The sequence below is a fragment of the Ovis aries genome, chromosome 1 (assembly GCF_016772045.2).
Source record: "Ovis aries strain OAR_USU_Benz2616 breed Rambouillet chromosome 1, ARS-UI_Ramb_v3.0, whole genome shotgun sequence".
Taxonomy (NCBI): Eukaryota; Metazoa; Chordata; class Mammalia; order Artiodactyla; family Bovidae; genus Ovis; species Ovis aries.
In genome coordinates, this window is record NC_056054.1 from 66553011 (window position 1) to 66571015 (window position 18005).

Consider the following 18005-nt stretch of genomic DNA (forward strand, 5'->3'; position numbering starts at 1 on the left):
ACACCCTACTCAGAAAAGATATTAGCAAATAAGAGACATCTTTTCTCATGTTGCTATAGTTTAAGGCTCCTCGATTCATGTAGCTGAATTAGTTAGAACTCTAAAGAGCTTTCGAGGCTGTCTAGTCTCTTGACTTGCTCCTCACCTTCAATCGACTTTTCCTTCTCTGAGAGCGTCTGGTCTGTCTGTAGAATTACATCAGTCACAGACTCCTTGGACTTCAAGTATTCCTGAAGAATCTCCTCAGCCTGGGACCCGGACATAATGGGGATAGTAGTAGGAAATGACTGTAAATACTTATTCATGTTTTCCACCTTTCCTTCTAGGAACTGCTCCTCTTGGCCCTGGTGTGCCTGGTGATCAGATTCCCTGTCACTGGGCTGAGCACATGCTCCAGACTGGCCAAGCAAGGTGCCCTCCTGAGCAGAATCCTTTTTAAGAGGTTGATATACATGTAAATGGTGATTCTCTGTGCTTGTAAACTGAGGGCTCTGATTCTGGAGCTGTTGGTGCTGTGGTCCCTTATGGGGTGAGCTTGTTAGAGAATAAAGGCATCGTGGAGAAAGTGGATCTGAATAAAGTGGGTAGAGGGAGAATGGGAGGGAGGGAAGTGTAGGGCTGGGGGCAGCCACAGGTGGAGAGATACATGATGACATTATTTGAAATTTTGGATACATCTGGTAATCCAGTTGATAACTCAATTGCTAACTTAGGGTATGCTCTTGTATAAGCACATTGGTTATACCTGGTGTAACAGGCTCCCTGTACATGTTTATAGAATGAGAGCCTGAATGATGTTGGTCCTGTAATTGCACATCTGTGTACAACACACGTCATCACACTGTCACCTCAAGGAGGCATCAGTAGCTTCCCAGAATCAAACTTGGTTACCTGTATGCCCTTTCTGGGCTCCTGAACATACTTCTTCTTCAGCTCTTGCATCTTCTCAATGAAGAGACGATAGCCCCCTGGTTTCAAATAAATCCCCTGTTTCACATCTTCTTCTAGAGGACTGAAAATATCCTTCAGTAAAGCAGAGCAATGATCTTCTGATGCTTTAAGATTCTGGTTACAAAAGTCATCTCGCTTTTTATCTAGCTGGGCCTTTAATGTAAAATATAAGTATTAATAAACAGAGGAATTAAAAGAGGTTAGCTTGACCTCCAAATTTCTGGAAAAGCTTCTCAAAAACACAAAAGTAAAAAATGTCTGTGACCACTAGAAGAACTCACAGAAATGCAGCAAAATCATATCCTTCCTCTTGATCCTGACTTTCTACAGAAGCCCCTTTCTCCATGAGGGTAACCTTCGGAGCAGAGATTACTAGCTACATCCTTCATCTTTGGAGAAAACTCCTAATTTTCCAACTGGACAAATGATTACATGTGGAATAAATGTAACTCAATATAAACCTGCTCATGGATAACTAAGAATAAAATATTCTTTTCTTTTGGCCAAAATATGCCGGAAGCCAGTGTGAGGAATCCTGCCCGTGACAAGGTCATGAGGAAGGAAGCTGATATACGCAAGGAGTGCTCAGACTTCAGGGACCCCTCTGGAAATTCCTAAGCATGTACCCCAACAAAAATCTGCTGGTTTTTGTGCTCTGCTTTTCCACTCTTCTGACATTTTCTGGAAAAAGTCAATTCAGGGCTTTAGTCTTCTGCATTTGAAAGAGTGTTTCAATCCAAAAACCCCTCTGATGGCTTTCTAGCCTGCCTGCAGGACTCGTACAGCTGCGCTTGTGATTGTTTGAGGCCTCCTGACCTCAGGAGACACAGGAAGCTTAAAACATCCTAGGAATGTAGGGGCTTCCGAGGAGTCAAAATCTTTAGAATAGGACTGATTAAAGGTTTCATTTGTTGAGTCAATACTTGCTGCCAAATTTTCATATCCTTTATTTTTAGACATAGTTGGTATATAGAAAAACAAGTAGTAGACCTGGTATTAGCAACATTAGATCTTTGAGTTAAGTACCTTCTTTGTTATAACCCACTGCACCTTTGTTCTATAGAGATGTAACTTTAGTGCTTTAAGGAGATGTAGATTAAAGAAAAACACTTCAGGGGAAACAAAGTTAACATTCATTAAGGAAGAGAGCCAAAAACTGTTAACAAGCCTGTTGGCCAAAAGATAATGTAAATCACCTGAGACCTTTTGTATACAAAATGATATACGGAAAGAATCTGGGTTGCGAACGCTACATAATTTTGTGTTACCCATTGATCTCCATATTTTATCAAACGTATAAAAGGCCTTCTGAACAATAAAGGACGGGACCAGCTTCTCGGACCAGTTTCTCGAACTAGTCTCTCGGCCTGGTTTCTTGGGACTCTGGCTCCCCCGTGTCTTTCTCTCTCTCTTCTTCTCTCCCTTCCCTCTCTCTGCTCTTTACTTTAACTTCAGGCTGAATCTCCACCTGGGGCGCGGAGGCTCGCCAGGTCTACTTACTTGCCCTGGCTGTTAAGACCCGCACGAAAGGGAGCTTAAGGCAAGGCACCCTTAGATAGTCAAGCGGGCGCCAGTGGCCCAACGTAGATGGTGCAAATTCCTTGTCTGGAATTTTATTGGCCTTCCACATAAACCAAGCTATTCAGCCCTCTTCCTCCACTTAATCTTCCTACTACGCTATAGTCTAATCTTATATCAATCAATAAACAAGTCTTTCCATGCCAACGCCGTCCACCCTTCGAATTCCCTGGATCCACCGGGGCTGGACCACGGCAAAAATATCCAATCAGCCTGATAAAAATGAGTCTGTGATTTGATTAGATGTTCTGATTATTACTTGTATGCATGTAATGAAATTATAGGGAAGATTATTAGTTTATTCATGAAAGAAAAAAGTTTCAATGCCTCGTAATAAAGTATATCATATATAAAACTGGTTCCTCTTATGATAACAAATAATGTTTATCTAGCAAAATTGCTTTTTACAAAATAAACACGTATTTCATTTTTTAGTAATACTTTACAAGAGCCTAATATATATAAACCGGAGAAAAAAATTACCACTAATTCTTTTTGAAATAATTGGTCTATGTCTTTGAAGGAACTCTTCATGAAGACTTCAGTGGCCTCTTTCTCACTGGCCCTGTGCAGGTCCAGCAGTTCCTGGAGGGTTTCTGTGGGCAGCTGGAGCTTCTGGCTCATCTGCTGGTCATAGTGGGCAATGGCCTTTTGTACTGCGGCCGAGTTCTCTATCTCAGCCAAGGCCAGGACTGCATTCTCCATGCAGGGCAGATCCCCCCTGCTGATGGCATTGACATAGGTCTGCACCAGGGTCCCTAGACCTACAATAGAGAACAATGATGATGTTTACTGTAGGCAGAGTGAGGAACTCTCTATTCTAATTCTAATGTTGTTTATTACCAACCATTTATTTTACAGCATCAGCTGAAAACTTGCTAAAAATGCAGACTCTCAGCCTCTGCCCCAGTTTGACTGACTTAGACCCTTCTCTTTGGCAAGATCCTCAGGTAGTATACATACTTCAGTGGTTGAGAACCCTTTGTGTTTATTGAGTACATTTACTTCATCTGCAGGTACTGTTAGGCCAGAAACCATCTCTCTCTCATTTATGTCTGTATTATCAACCCTGGTAAGTCCATGGGAAACATTTGATTAATATTTGTGGAGCAAATCAAAATGAGTCCTCCATTTTGCTTATTCTAGCAGAGCGTTATAGGAGACCTTTCTGTGATGTTGGAAGTATTCTGTGCATGCTGTCCAGGGTGGGAGACACTAGCCTCACATAGGTGTGAGCCCTTGAGACATAGCTGTGTGATGAGAATGTTAAATTTCTATATTTTTTATTAGCTACGTTTAAATTTAGATAGACATACCTGTCCATGGACAGCCATGTTGGACAGGGCAGGTCCAGTTTACTAGGACAACTGTCCGCTTTCAGAGCTTTTATTCTTTGCCTTTTGTGTCTTTTCTCAACTATGAAGTCTGACTAATAAACCCATCAGAAGTGTTGGTGCCACCTAGAATTTATCACGATAATAGCAGTAGATGTGCACTTTTCAAAGTTGAAGCTACATGGATGCTATCACACCATCCTCTAGTCTTAACAGTGAGAGTGAAGACTGGGAAGAGGACTCACGAGGGCCATCCACCTTGATGCCTCCTGAGAGAGTTTTAGTTTTGGAATTGCTAAAGATGTAGGAACAGAAGGCTGCAGCTTGTTGCACAAATTCAGAATCCAGCTCATCGTCACACAGTTCCTCAAGCTGGCCCAATCTCTTCCTATCAGTGGGCCGATCAAAGATGAAGCATTTCTTCTTTGGGAAGAACTTTCGGATACAGAGTCGAGGAAGATTAAAAGTTTCATCTTTCGGGCTGGTACCTGGAGGAAGAAAAAAGGAATTCGCCTAATGTAGGATCTTGCAAATATTTCCCATAAAAGGTCAAACAGTAAATATTTTAGACTTTGCAAGCCAGATGGTCTCTTTTCTGAGTACTCAAATCTCCTATTGTAGCCTAAAATCTGTCATAGAGAAACTATAAATAAATGGGTATGACATTATTCCAATAAGATCTTACTTACAAAACCAACTGGCAGGCTAGATTGAACAACATTTGCCTGTGGCAATCCTTTACCAACCCTGAACTGTGCAGGGTTCATGCTTGTATTTCTTTTCTTCAAATAAATGACCATTCTACTCCTACTCTTTGGCTAATTACAGCACCACACGCCCTAAGCATGGATTATATCAATCTAATCACAGCACAGGGCAAGGTGAAAGAAAAAGAAGTTTATTCTTAGAACAGGGAGAAAAATAATCTAAAGCCAAATCTATTATTCAGATAGTAAACAAGCATTACTTCTTAGTAATCACCCCTTGAGAAGCAATAGAAACTATAAGTAGAAGACGACTGTTGACAGAAAACTAAGGAACAATAGTTTTTAGTGTTTTGTCATCTGTTTACCAATTCTAAGTCCCCTTTACCTTTCCTAAGCTTGAGTGAATTCTCCAGGTACTCGTCTGCTGTGATGGCTTCTCCATCTGCTTTCAAGTCTAGGGAGAAATCCCTCAGTGTCCATACAAAGTCTGGAAAGAAGCTCATAAAGTCAGCTGAATCCTCAACCCCATCCACATCAGGTGAGGATCTTGCCCTGATTCTATCTGTCAGCTCCGTCACATAGCTGAGTAGCAAAATAAGGAAAACTGGCATGAATGGACAGTAACTCCTCCCCAATCCTATATTAGTTCCACATACAAAACCTTTGTTTCTCCTTTGTTCTTAACCCAAGGATCCCTTGTTCTTAACCCAAGGATCCCAAGTATCAGTTCTTCAGTAGGGTATAGGATTTTCCCCTTGCCGTTGAATTCTTTTTTATATTTCTCATGTTTGTTTCACCAGGATTCATAGTTAGTCAGCTGTTTTTTAAAGTTTGGTCTCCCCTCTGACTTTGATGTGGTTTGGATCCCAAAAGGATACTGCAGTTGGTCCATAGCCTGCTGGTTGATAGTTCCCACACTATTGTACACGAAAGTGCTGCTCAAGAGTATTGCTAGGGCGAAGATCCAGGAGTCATTCTGGTTGTCACCCTGGAAATCAGAACACATTTCACCAGGACTGTGTTTCATTCTTATGGCACTTTCCTGATCAGCAGTAGTAAAAGGATGCTCATGTAACTAGAGTTTTGTGTTTGTTTTTTTTTTTTCTTCCAGACTGGTGACAAAGAAAACCAAATCCAAGCAAAGATGGCTTTGAATAGTTTTCTGATGTGTTTTGTTTTACCCTGATTCTCATTAGACCCTCTTATGATAATTGGTAGATAACTGCAAAGCAAATAGTCATTGTGGGTGGGCAGACAAAGGTCTTAAACGTAATTTAAATTTAATTTTTCTCTTTATTTTTACAGAAAAAATTGTCTTAATATTAGGGTACTAATACTTGTTTCTATCTCAGTTGGATATTGTTGTTCACCTAACACTTCCCATTTCTTATAAACATTCCAGACAATACTATGAGGCAAATGTAGATCTAATACACCTGTTTTACAGATCAGAAAGCTGAGATTAAAAGGTCAAATAATTTTAAAAAGTCACTGAGTTACTGACAGACTTTAAAGTTAAAGCCAAGGGTATGGGGCTCTGAAACCTAAATCCCTAACTAAAGTTCTTTGCAGGATAAAATTCATCACTTTGAGTTTATCTGTACTCCCTTTATGCATCTGTGTTATCTGGCTTAGCTTATCCTGCTGCTACTGCTAAGTCGCTTCAGTCGTGACAGACTCTGTGTGACCCCATAGATGGCAGACCACCAGGCTCCCCCATCCCTGGGATTCTCCAGGCAAGAACATTGGAGTGGGTTGCCATTGCCTTCTCCAATGCATGAAAGTGAAAAGTGAAAGTGAAGTCACTCAGTTGTGTCCAACTCTTAGCGACCCCATGGACTGCAGCCTACCAGGCTCCTTCATCCACGGGATTTTCCAGGCAAGAGTACTGGAGTGGGGTGCCATTGCCTTCTCCAGGCTTAGCTTATAGCTTTTTGTTAATTAGGATACTGTCTACTGACCACTATGCTCTTCTTCTAGGATTCTCCTTGTGAATATTTTCCTAACCCCTGGTTCCTAACTTGGTTTCATAGCATATAAACAGAAATGAAAAAACATGATTAAACAAAGGTCTTATTTAAAGGAAAATTGAAAGTGTAGAGGACATTCAGACACGAGGGCTTAGTCCAAACTGGAACCTCATTCCTTACCTTCTCCACATCCCCCAGGCCCTCAGTATCAAGTAGAACTAGAGTACGGTCTGGCTTCTTAGGATGAGGCACACACCACACCCAGATGCCCTTCGTGTGAGACTGCACTGTGGAGCCCAGAGAGAAGCCTGCAAGGGGACATGGGGAAAAGAGAGGGTGGAATTCTACTATCAGGTGGTTCTGGAAGTTGGGATGCAAGTTAACAAAATCAAGTTTAGGAAAACTGAAACCACAACAAGTATTAATCTTACTTATAATCAGAGAAATAGGAAAATTAGAATATCAAATACTTGAAAAGATGCAAAACCTTTTCATGAGGAAAACAATCAACAAGCTAGAAATTTAAGGAAAATCTCAACATAATAGGAGTCATATAAAAAAAAAACACACAGCCAACATAATATTCAACAGAAAGAGACAAAGCTTTCCTTCTACAAAATTTAACCCAAATGGATCAAAGACCTTAAGAGCTATTAATAAAACTACGAAGGTCATAGAAGAAATACAGGAGAAAACTTCACAATATTGCATTTAGCAAAGATTTCTTGGAAAAATACCAAAAATATAAATAGCAATAAAAATATATAAGTTGGACTTCATCCAAATTAAAACACTTATGTATCAAAGGACACTGCTGCTGCTGCCAAGTCGCTTCAGTGGTGTTCAACTCTGTGCGACCCCATAGACGGCAGCCCACCAGGCTCCCCCGTCCCTGGGATTCTCCAGGCAAGAGCACTGGAGTGGGTTGCCATGTCCTTCTCCAATGCATGAAAGTGAAAAGTGAAAGTGAAGTCGCTCAGTCGTGTCTGACTCTTAGCAACCTCATGGACTGCAGCCTACCAGGCTCCTTGACCCATGGGATTTTCCAGGCAAGAGTACTGGAGTGGGGTGCCATTGCCTTCTCCGATTAAAGGACACTATTGAGAGTTCAATAGATAACACACAAATTGGGAGGAAATATTTGCTAGTCATAAATCTGATAAAGGATTCATATGCAGAATATATAAATAAGTCTTACAATTTAACACAAATAAATTAAAGGTCAACCCAATTCAAAAATGAGCAAATGACTTGATACACATTTCTCCTGAGAAATTATTCAAAAGACCAATGAACACATGAAAAGATCCTCAACATTACTAGTCATTAGGGAAGCACTAAGCAAAACCACAATGTATTAAAACAACCTGCAATGGAAAATAACCTGAAAAAATATATATGTGTATATAGCTGAATCACTTTGCTGTACGCTTAAAACTAACACAATATTGTAAGTAAACCGTACTTCAAAAAAAAGCAACAAAACATAGCATATAGCTTATGTGAATCCTGAAAATTAATTGATATTTATAATGAAGTTGGAAAATTTGACACTGAATGAATTTGATAATATTAAAAAATTTTTTACTGTAAGAAACCACAATGAGATACTGCTTCATACCCATTAGGATGGCCATTATCAAAAGACTATAACAAATGTTGGGGAAAATGTGGAGAAATTAGAACCATTGTGTGTTTCTGGTGGGAATGTAAAATGGTAGAGTTTCTGTGGAAAATAATATGGTGAGTTCTTTAAAACGCTTAGCATAGAAGATCATATGATCCAGCAATTCCACTTCTTGGTGTATACCCAAAAGAAGTGAAAGCAGGGACAGAACAGATATTTGAACGCCCATGTTCTTAGTAACATTATTCACAGTAGCCAAAATGAGGAAACAGCCCAAATGTCCATAAATTGGATGACTAGATAAGCAAATGGGTATCACATACAATTACTCAGTCTTAAAATTGAAGAGAATTTGATACATGGTACAACATTGTTGGACCTTGAAGACATCACACTCAGCGAAATAAACCTATCACTAAAGGACAAATAATATATGATTCTTTACATGAGATTCCAAGACTGGTCAAATTTATAGATAATATAGAATTGTGGTTGTCAAAGCCTGGGGCATTTTTGTTTATTGGGGTATAGAATTCCTGTTGGGGGAAATTTACAGAGATGGATGTTAGTGATGTTTACACAACAGTGTGAATGTACTTAATACCACGGAATTTTTAAAAATGTTACAATGGTAAATTTTGTGGTAAATTTCATGTATGTGTATCCTGCATGAGGGCATGCGCAGTCGTTTCGGCTGTGTCTGACTCTTTGCAACTCCATGGACCGTAACCCACCAGGTTCCCCTGACCATGAGATTTTCCCAGCAAGAATACTGGCATGTATTCTTGCCCGGCCCTCCTCCAGGCGTCTTCCCTACCCAAGGATCAGACCCGGGTCTCTGGCATCTCTGCATTGCAGGTGGATTCTTTACCTGCTGAGCCACTGGGGAAGCCCATGTGTAACTTAACAACAGTTAAAAACAGGAAAAGAAATAAGAATCACCGATACAGATTTAAACATTTTACATCTTAAAGATCAATAGAAATGCTCCCACTACATGAATATTTCTGTAAATGTCTTGTGGTTTATTATTACATAAATTATTTATTTTTTATTACCACATCTGTCTTTCTAGGAAAGGGAAAAATTGTGCTTTGGAGAAAGAAACTAAGACAAAGTGCAAAGAGCTGTGATCTGATACAGGTCGTAGTGATGATAAGAACATAGCTGTGGACTGAAAGCTAGCTTTCAATGTCCCTCCCAGGTCTCTAACTTTCTCTCCTCACATCACTGTGCTGCATGTTGGGAGTGTGGGTGGACAGAAGGGACTTGGCTGGGCTCTGCTGGGGCCACTCACCCTTGTTCTTCCCGGCCAGCTTGTTCATCAGGTAGGACTTGCCTGTGCGGTAGGGGCCCACGATAGCCACCACCACAACAGGCTGCCTGATGGCAGACAGGATCTTCAAAGCTTCTGGATTCACCAGCAGTTGCCCATTAGTGTTCTCAATGAGGCACTCTGGGCCTGGTATGTGGGCCTCTGAGGCCATGTCGCCTTGCCTGCAAGGGAAGAGATGGGGTGAATTAGAATTTCCAGTCTAAACAGATTAAGAGTTTTCATCAGGTTATTTTTCATTCAGAAGGAGGAATGTCAAAATCCCCACAATATAACTGTGTGCCTAGTTAACACAGTTAACATCAGCAAAGAGAAAGATGATCCTAATGCATCTGGTAATTTTTTGGCCAGTCACAAAAAACCCTGGCCATTTATGTCAACAGTGAGATATATGAGATAAAATCTGTTTCCTTTTGAAAAGTGTTATCAAAGTAGCTCATTAAAAATATTGATATGACAGTGACTTATCAACATACAATCACCTTCATGAACAAAATCTTTCATTTAATTTACCATTGAAATCTTCTGTTTGGATTCACGTTTAAAAATTTATGAAAGTGAAAATCGCTCAGTTGAGTCCGACTCTTTGTGACCCCATGGACTATAAAATCCATGGAATTCTCCAGGCCAGACTGCTGGAGTGCATAGCTTTCCCCTTCTCCAGGGAATCTTCCTAACCCAGGGATCGAACCCAGGTCTCCTACATAGCAGGTAGATTCTTCACCAGCTGAGCCACCAGGTAAACCCAAGAATACTGGAGTGGGTAGCCTATCCCTTCTCCAGTGGATCTTCCTGACCCAGGAATCAAACTGTGGTCTCCTGCACTGAGGTGCAATTTATACTAGACATTAAATGTAAAACAGAATAGGATTCAGAGAGATTTGTTGCATTTCCTAACTTTGTGTGAAGAGTGAATATTTATTTTTTATTCATTAATTCTTACTATGAATAAAGAATTTCATGAATAAAGGTTCATCAATTGATATATGTCTCTGAACAATTTTTAATGATTTGAAATGCATTTTCTCATTAGCTATCCTTATTTCTACTGAAATAATAGTCCACAGATTTTCTCAAACTTCTTTCCTATAAGTGGAACTGACTTCAGCAAATATTATAAAAGTCTGTAACCTTGTGAAATACATGGCTTAAAGCTCTTCCAAAAGCTTGCTGTGGGCTTGTAGAAACAAGGGGCTCTAAAACTTAAAATTCATTAGCTTCACAACAAATTCAGTTCAGTTCAGTCACTTAGTCACGTCCAACTCTTTGTAACCCATGGACTGCAATGCGCCAGGCCTCCCTGTCCATTACCAACTCCCGGAGTTTATTTACTCAAACTTATGCCCATCGAATCGGTGATGTCACCCAACCATCTCATCCTCTGTCATCCCCTTCTCCTCCTGCCCTCAATCTTTCCCAGCATCAGGGTCTTTTCAAATGAGTCAGTTCTTCACATCAGGTGGCCAAGTATTGGAGTTTCAGCCTCAACATCAGTCCTTCCAATGAATATTCAGGACTGATTTCCTTTAAGATGGACTGGTCTTCTCCAACACCACAGTTCAAAAGCATCAATTCTTTGGCACTCAGCTTTCTTTAGAGTCCAACTCTCACATCCATACCTGACTACAGGAGAAACCATAGCCTTGACTAGATGAACCTTTGCTGGCAGAGTAATGTCTCTGCTTTTTAATGTTATTTAGGTTGGTCATAATTTTTCTTCCAAGAAGTAAACATCATTTAATTTCATGGCTGCCATCACTGTCTGCAGTGATTTTGGAGCTCCCAAAAAATAAAGTCTGCCATTGTTTCTACTCTTTTCCCATCAATTTGCCATACAGTGATGGGACCAGATGCCATGATCTTAGTTTTCCGAATGTTGAGCTTCAAGCCAAATTTTTCACTCTCCTCTTTCACTTTCATCAAGAGGCTCTTTAGTTCTTCTTAACTTTCTGCCATAAGGAGGTGTCATCTATATATCTGAGGTTATTGATATTTCTCTCAGTAATCTTGATTCCAGCTTGTGCTTCATCCAGCCCAGCATTTCTCATGATATACTCTGCATAGAAGTTAAATAAACAGGGTGACAATATACAGCCTTGACAGACTCCTTTTCCTATTGGAACCAGTCTGTTGTTCCATGTCCAGGTCCAACTGTTGCTTCTTGACCTGCATACAGATTTCTCAAGAGGCAGATTAGGTGGTCTGATATTCCCATTTCTTTAAGAATTTCCCACAGTTTTTGGTGATCCACACAGTCAAAGGCTTTGGCATAGTCAATAAAGCAGAAATAGATGTTTTTCTGGAACTCTCTTGCTTTTTCAATGATCGAGCGATGTTGACATTTTGATCTCTGGTTCCTCTGCTTTTTCTAAAACCAGCTTGAACATCTGGAAATTCACAGTTCATGTATTACTGAAGCCTGGCTTGGAGAATTTTGAGCATTACTTTACTAGCATGTGAGATGAGTGCAATTGTGCGGTAGTTTGAGCATTCTTTGGCATTGTCTTTTTTGGGGATTGGAAGGAAAACTGACCTTTTCCAACCCCATGACCACTGCTGAGTTTTCCAAATTTGCTGGCATATTGAGAGCAGCACTTTCACAGCGTCACCTCTTAGGATTTGAAACAGCTCAGCTGGAATTCCATCACCTCCACTAGCTTTGTTCATAGTGATGCTTCCTAAGGCCCAGTTGACTTTGCATTCCAGGCTGTCTGACTTTAGGTGAGTGATCACACCATTGTGATCATCTGGGTTGTGAAGATCTTTTTGTATGGTTCTTCTGTGTATTCTTGCTACCTCTGCTTAATATCTTCTGCTTCTGTTAGGTCCATACCATTTCTGTCCTTTATTGAGCCTGTCGTTGCATGAAATGTTCCCTTGGTGTCTCTAATTTTCTTGAAGAAATCTCTAGTCTTTCTCATTGTATTGTTTTCCTCTATTTCTTTGGACTGATCACTGAGGAAGGCTTTCTTATCTCTCCTTGCTATTCTTTGGAACTCTATTCTGGGAAATAGACTCTTTTAGGGCACAGACAGAACCTTGCGTGCACCAGGACCTGGGGGAAGGGAGCAATGACCAAACAGGAGATTGACCCAGACTTACCTGTGAGTGTCCAGGAGTCTCCAGTGGAGGCGTGGGTTGGTGGTGGCCTGCTGCATGGTTGGGGGCACTGAGTGTAGCAGTACATGCATAGGACCTTTTGAAGGAGGCCACCATTATCTTCATTATGTCCACCATAGTTTGGCTCCAGGTAAATAGTAAGGAGGGAACACAGGTCCACCCATCAACAGAAAATTAGATTAAAGATTTACTGAGCATGGCCCCGCCCATCAGAACAAGACCCAGTTTCCCTCTGAGTCAGTCTCTCCCATCAAGAAGCTTCCATAAGCCTCTTATCCTTCTCCATCAGAGGGCAGACAGAATGAAAACCACAGTCACAGAAAACTAACCAGTCTAATCACATGGACCACAGCCTTGTCTAACTCAATGAAACTATGAGCCCTGCCGTGTAGGGCCACCCAAGATAGATGGGTCAGGGTGAGAGTTCTGACAAAATGTGGTCCACTGGAAAAGGGAATGGCAAATCACTTCAGTATCCTTGCCTTGAAAATCCCATGAACATTATGAAAAGGCAAAAAGATAGGGCACTGAAAGATGAACTCTCCAGGTCAGCAGGTGCCCAATATGCTACTGAAGATTGGTGGACAAATAACTCCAGGAAGAATGAAGAGACAGATCAGTTCAGTTCAGTCGCTAGGTCGGGTCTGACTGTTTGTGACCCCATGAATCGCAGCACGCCAGGCCTCCCTGTCCATCACCAACTCCCGGAGTTCACTCAGACTCACGTCCATTGAGTCAGTGATGCCATCCAGCCATCTCATCCTCTGTCGTCCCCTTCTCCTCCTGCCGCCAATCCCTCCCAGCATCAAAGTCTTTTCCAATGAGTCAACTCTTCGCATGAGGTGGCCAAAGTACTGGAGTTTCAGCTTCAGCATCATTCCGTCCAAAGAAATTTCAGGGCTGATCTCTTTCAGAATGGACTGGTTGGATCTCCTTGCAGTCCAAGGGACTCTCAAGAGTCTTCTCCAACTCCACACTTCAAAAGCATCAATCCTTCAGTGCTCTGCTTTCCTCACAGTCCAACTCTCACATCCATACATGACCACTGGAAAAACCACAGCCTTGACTAGAAGGACCTTTGTTGGCAATGTAATGTCACTGCTTTTCAATATGCTGTCTAGGTTGGTCATAACTTTTCTTCCAAAGAGTAAGCGTCTTTTAATTTCATGGCTGCAGTCACCATCTGCAGTGATTTTGGAGCCCAAAAAAATAAAGTCTGACACTGTTTCCACTGTTTCCCCATCTATTTCCCATGAAGTGATGAAACCAGATGCCATGACCTTTGTTTTCTGAATGTTGAGCTTTAAGCCAACTTTTTCACTCTCCTCTTTCACTTTCATCAAGAGGCTATTTAGTTCCTCTTCACTTTCTGCCATAAGGGTGCTGTCATCTGCATATCTGAGGTTATTGATATTTCTCCCCGCAGTCTTGATTTCAGCTTGTGTTCTTCCACTTCAGCATTTCTCATGATGTACTCTGCATGTAAGTTAAATAAGCAGGGTGACAATATGCAGCCTTGATGTACTCCTTTTCCTATTTGGAACCAGTCTGTTGTTCCATGCCCAGTTCTAACTGTTGCTTCCTGACCTGCATATAGGTTTCTCCAGAGGCAGGTCAGGTCGTCTGGTATTCCCATCTCTCTCAGAATTTTCCGCCGTTTATTGTGATCCACAGTCAAAGGCTTTGGCATAGTCAATAAAGCAGAAATAGATGTTTTTCTGGAACTCTCTTGCTTTTCCCATGATCCAACGGATGTTGGCAATTTGATCTCTGGTTCCTCTGCCTTTTCTAAAACCAGCTTGAACATCTGGAAGTTCATGGTTCACGTATTGCTGAAGCCTGGCTTGGAGAACTTTAAGCATTACTTTACTAGCCTGTGAGATGAGTGCAATTGTGTGGTAGTTTGAGCATTCTTTGGCATTGCCTTTCTTTGGGATTGGAATGAAAACTGACCTTTTCCAGCCCTGTGGCCACTGCTGAGTTTTCCAAATTTGCTGGCATATTGAGTGGAGCACTTTCACAGCATCATCTTTCAGGATTTGAAATAGCTCAACTGGAATTCCATCACATCCATTAGCTTTGTTTGTAGCGATGCTTTCTAAGGCCCAGTTGACTTCACATTCCAGGATATCTGGCTCTAGATGAGTGATCACACCATCGTGATTATCCAGGTCGTGAAGATCGTTTTTTTGTACAGTTCTTCTGTGTATTCTTGCCACCTCTTCTTAATATCTTCTGCTTCTGTTAGGTCCATACCATTTCTGTCCTTTGTTGAGCCCATCTTTGCATGAAATGTTCCCTTGGTATCTCTAATTTTCTTGAAGAGATCTCTAGTCTTTCCCATTCTGTTGTTTTCCTCTATTTCTTTGCATTGATCGCTGAGGAAGGCTTTTTTATCTCTTCTTGCTGTTCTTTGGAACTCTGCATTCAGATGCTTATATCTTTCCTCTTCTCCTTTGCTTTTCGCTTCTCTTCTTTTCAGAGCTATTTGTAAGGCCTCCTCAGACAGCCATTTTGCTTTTTTGCATTTCTTTTCCATGGGGATGGTCTTGATCCCTGTCTCCAGTACAATGTCACAAACCTCCACCCATAGTTCATCAGGTACTGTATCTATCAGATCTAGACCCTTAAATCTATTTCTCACTTCCACTGTATAATCATAAGGGATTGGATTTAGGTCATACCTGAATGGACTATTGGTTTTCCCTACTTTCTTCAATTTAAGTCTGAATTTGGCAATAAGGAGTTCATGATCTGAGCCACAGTCAGCTCCTGGTCATTTTTTTGTTGACTGTATAGAGGTTCTCTATCTTTGGCTGCAAAGAATATAATCAATCTGATTTTGATGTTGACCATCTGGTGATGTCCATGTGTAGAGTCTTCTCTTGTGTTGTTGGAAGAGGGTGTTTGCCATGACCAGTATGTTCTCTTGGCAGAACTCTATTAGCCTTTACCCTGCTTCATTCCGTACTCCAAGGCCAAATTTGCCTGTTACTCCAGGTGTTTCTTGACTTCCTTTTTTTGCATTCCAGTCTCCTATAATGAAAAGGACATCAATTTTGGGTGTTAGTTCTAAAAGGTCTTATAGGCCTTCATAGAACCATTCAACTTCAACTTTTTCAGCATTACTGGTTGGGGCATAGCCTTGGATTACTGTGATATTGAATGGTTTGCCTTGGAAACGAACAGAGATCATTCTGTCGTTTTTGAGATTGCATCCAAGTACTGCGTTTTAGACTTTTGTTGACCATGATGGCTACTTCATTTCTTTTAAGGGATTACTGCCTGCAGTAGTAGATACAAGGTCATCTGAGTTAATTTCACCCATTTCTGTCCATTTTAGTTCACTGATTCCTAGAATGTCGACATTCACTCTCGCCATCTCCTATTTGACCACTTACAATTTGCCTTGATTCATGGACCTGACATTCCAGGTTCCTATGCAATATTGCTCTTTACAGCATCGGACCTTGCTTCTATCACCAATCACATCCACAACTGGGTGTTGTTTTTGCTTTGGCTCCATCCCTTCCTTCTTTCTGGAGTTATTTCTCCACTGATCTCCCTTAGCATATTGGGTACCTACTGACCTGGGGAGTTCCTCTTTCAGTATCCTATCATTTTGTCTTTTCATACTGGCCAAGCAAAAACAACACCCAGCTGTGGATGTAACTGGTGATGGAAGCCAAGGTCCAATGCTGTATAGATCAATATTGCATGGGAACCTGGAATGTTAGGTCCATGAATCAAGGCAAATTGGAAGTGGTCAAACAGGGGATGAGATGACCATTATATCTACTACTGTGGGCAAGAGTCCCTTTAGAAGAAATGAAGTAGCCATCATAGTAAACAAAAGAGTCCAAAATGCAGTACTTGGATGCAATCTCAAAAACGATACAATGATCTCTGTTTGTCTCCAAGGCTAATCATTCAATATCATGGTAATCCAAATCTATGCCCCAACCAGTAACGCTGAAGAAGTTAAGGTGAATGATTCTATGAAGACCTACAAGACCTTCTAGAACTAACACCCAAAAAAGATGTCCTTTTCATTATAGGGGACTGGAATGCCAAAGTAGGAAGTCAATAAACACTTGAAATAACAGGCAAATTTAGCCTTGAATTACGAAATGAAGCAGGGCAAAGGCTAGTAGAATTTTGCCAAGAGAACATACTGGTCATGGCAAACACCCTTTTCCAACAATACAAGAGAAGACTCTACACATGGACATCACCAGATGGTCAACACCAAAATCAGATTATTATATTCTTTGCAGCCAAATTTGAAGAAGCTCTATACAGTCAGCAAAAACAAGACCAGGAGCTGACTGTGGCTCAGATCATGAACTCCGTATTGCCAAAGTCAGACTTAAATTGAAGAAAGTAGGGAAAACCACTAGTCCATTCAGGTATGACCTAAATCACAATAAATTAGCCTCCAACTAAGTGGGGATAAACTACACAATTGCTAAGACTGTATTTTGCTAAAACTCAGGTGTGTATATGAGGGGAGAAAAAAGTGAAATAAAGATTAAAAGATCAGGAAGAGAGTAACAGAGCTAGAGAAGAAAGTTATTGAAAGAAAATAGCTATATTTCCAGCCATACAATCTAAGTTTTCTGTTTTGTTCTTTTCTCCCATCTTGTAGAGGAGAAGTAGAAGCAGGAAAAAGATGAAGAGAGGTAGGGGTGAGGAGAGAGGAGTGGGAAGGGAACCAAGGGCAGGAAACTGAAGAGAGACAGGTGTCAGACAGTTGGTGATGAATAGGGCTAGTTCCAAGCTAAGGAAGTCAGGGGAAGAGTCTCCAGGAGGCAAAATCAGAGCTGCTTGAGAACCCAGAGAGGGCAAAGTGAACAACAATGGTGACTTTAGCACTGCTCCAGAGTAGATTCTTTAAAGACAAAGCTTTTAATAAAGTGGTGGGACTGAATTCTGTCCTAAGGTGTAAGGCATCCTCGAGTTGGCACCAACACATTGAACCTAGTGAACCTGGGCTGTTTCTAAAGGAAGATGTTGACTTTAAAACAAAGTGCAAAGGTAGGACTGAAGAGTATGATGTCTTCATAAATCTACATCTTTCTCTGGATTTCAGCTTTTTCCCTTTAACAGGTCCACTGCACCTCATTTACTGTTCTTTCCTTCTCATGAGAAAAAATAAATAAATAACATAACTGTTGCCCTTTCCCTTTCTTAGCTGCAGGCAAATCAGTATTGAGCAAGTTGTATCAAAGAAAATGATAATACAATCATTATCCCCACTCAACATCAGCAAAGAGAAGGACAATCCTAATTCATTCCAAACTCAGTTTTGCCCTGTGTCCTTGGTGCTTAACTCCACACAAGCATAGTCATGACCCAGAGATGGGATGGCCCATGCTAAACCCT

General features: G+C 41.0%; 1 protein-coding gene across 2 annotated transcripts in view; it reads right to left on the reverse strand.

The window, feature by feature from the left end:
- The window catches only part of LOC101105481 (guanylate-binding protein 1-like), a 34374-nt gene that overhangs the window by 3254 nt on the left and 13115 nt on the right, over positions 1-18005 (reverse strand). For both annotated transcript variants that reach the window (XM_060411503.1, XM_060411506.1), the window contains exons 2-10: positions 12603-15656; positions 9465-9664; positions 6721-6848; positions 5449-5558; positions 4956-5152; positions 4109-4351; positions 3013-3293; positions 892-1104; positions 146-248 (exon numbers count right to left, since the gene is read on the reverse strand). In XM_060411503.1, the coding sequence (XP_060267486.1) occupies positions 146-248; positions 892-1104; positions 3013-3293; positions 4109-4351; positions 4956-5152; positions 5449-5558; positions 6721-6848; positions 9465-9664; positions 12603-12691 (1564 nt within the window). In that variant the 5' untranslated portion in view covers positions 12692-15656. The remainder of the gene's footprint in view (positions 1-145; positions 249-891; positions 1105-3012; positions 3294-4108; positions 4352-4955; positions 5153-5448; positions 5559-6720; positions 6849-9464; positions 9665-12602; positions 15657-18005) is intronic.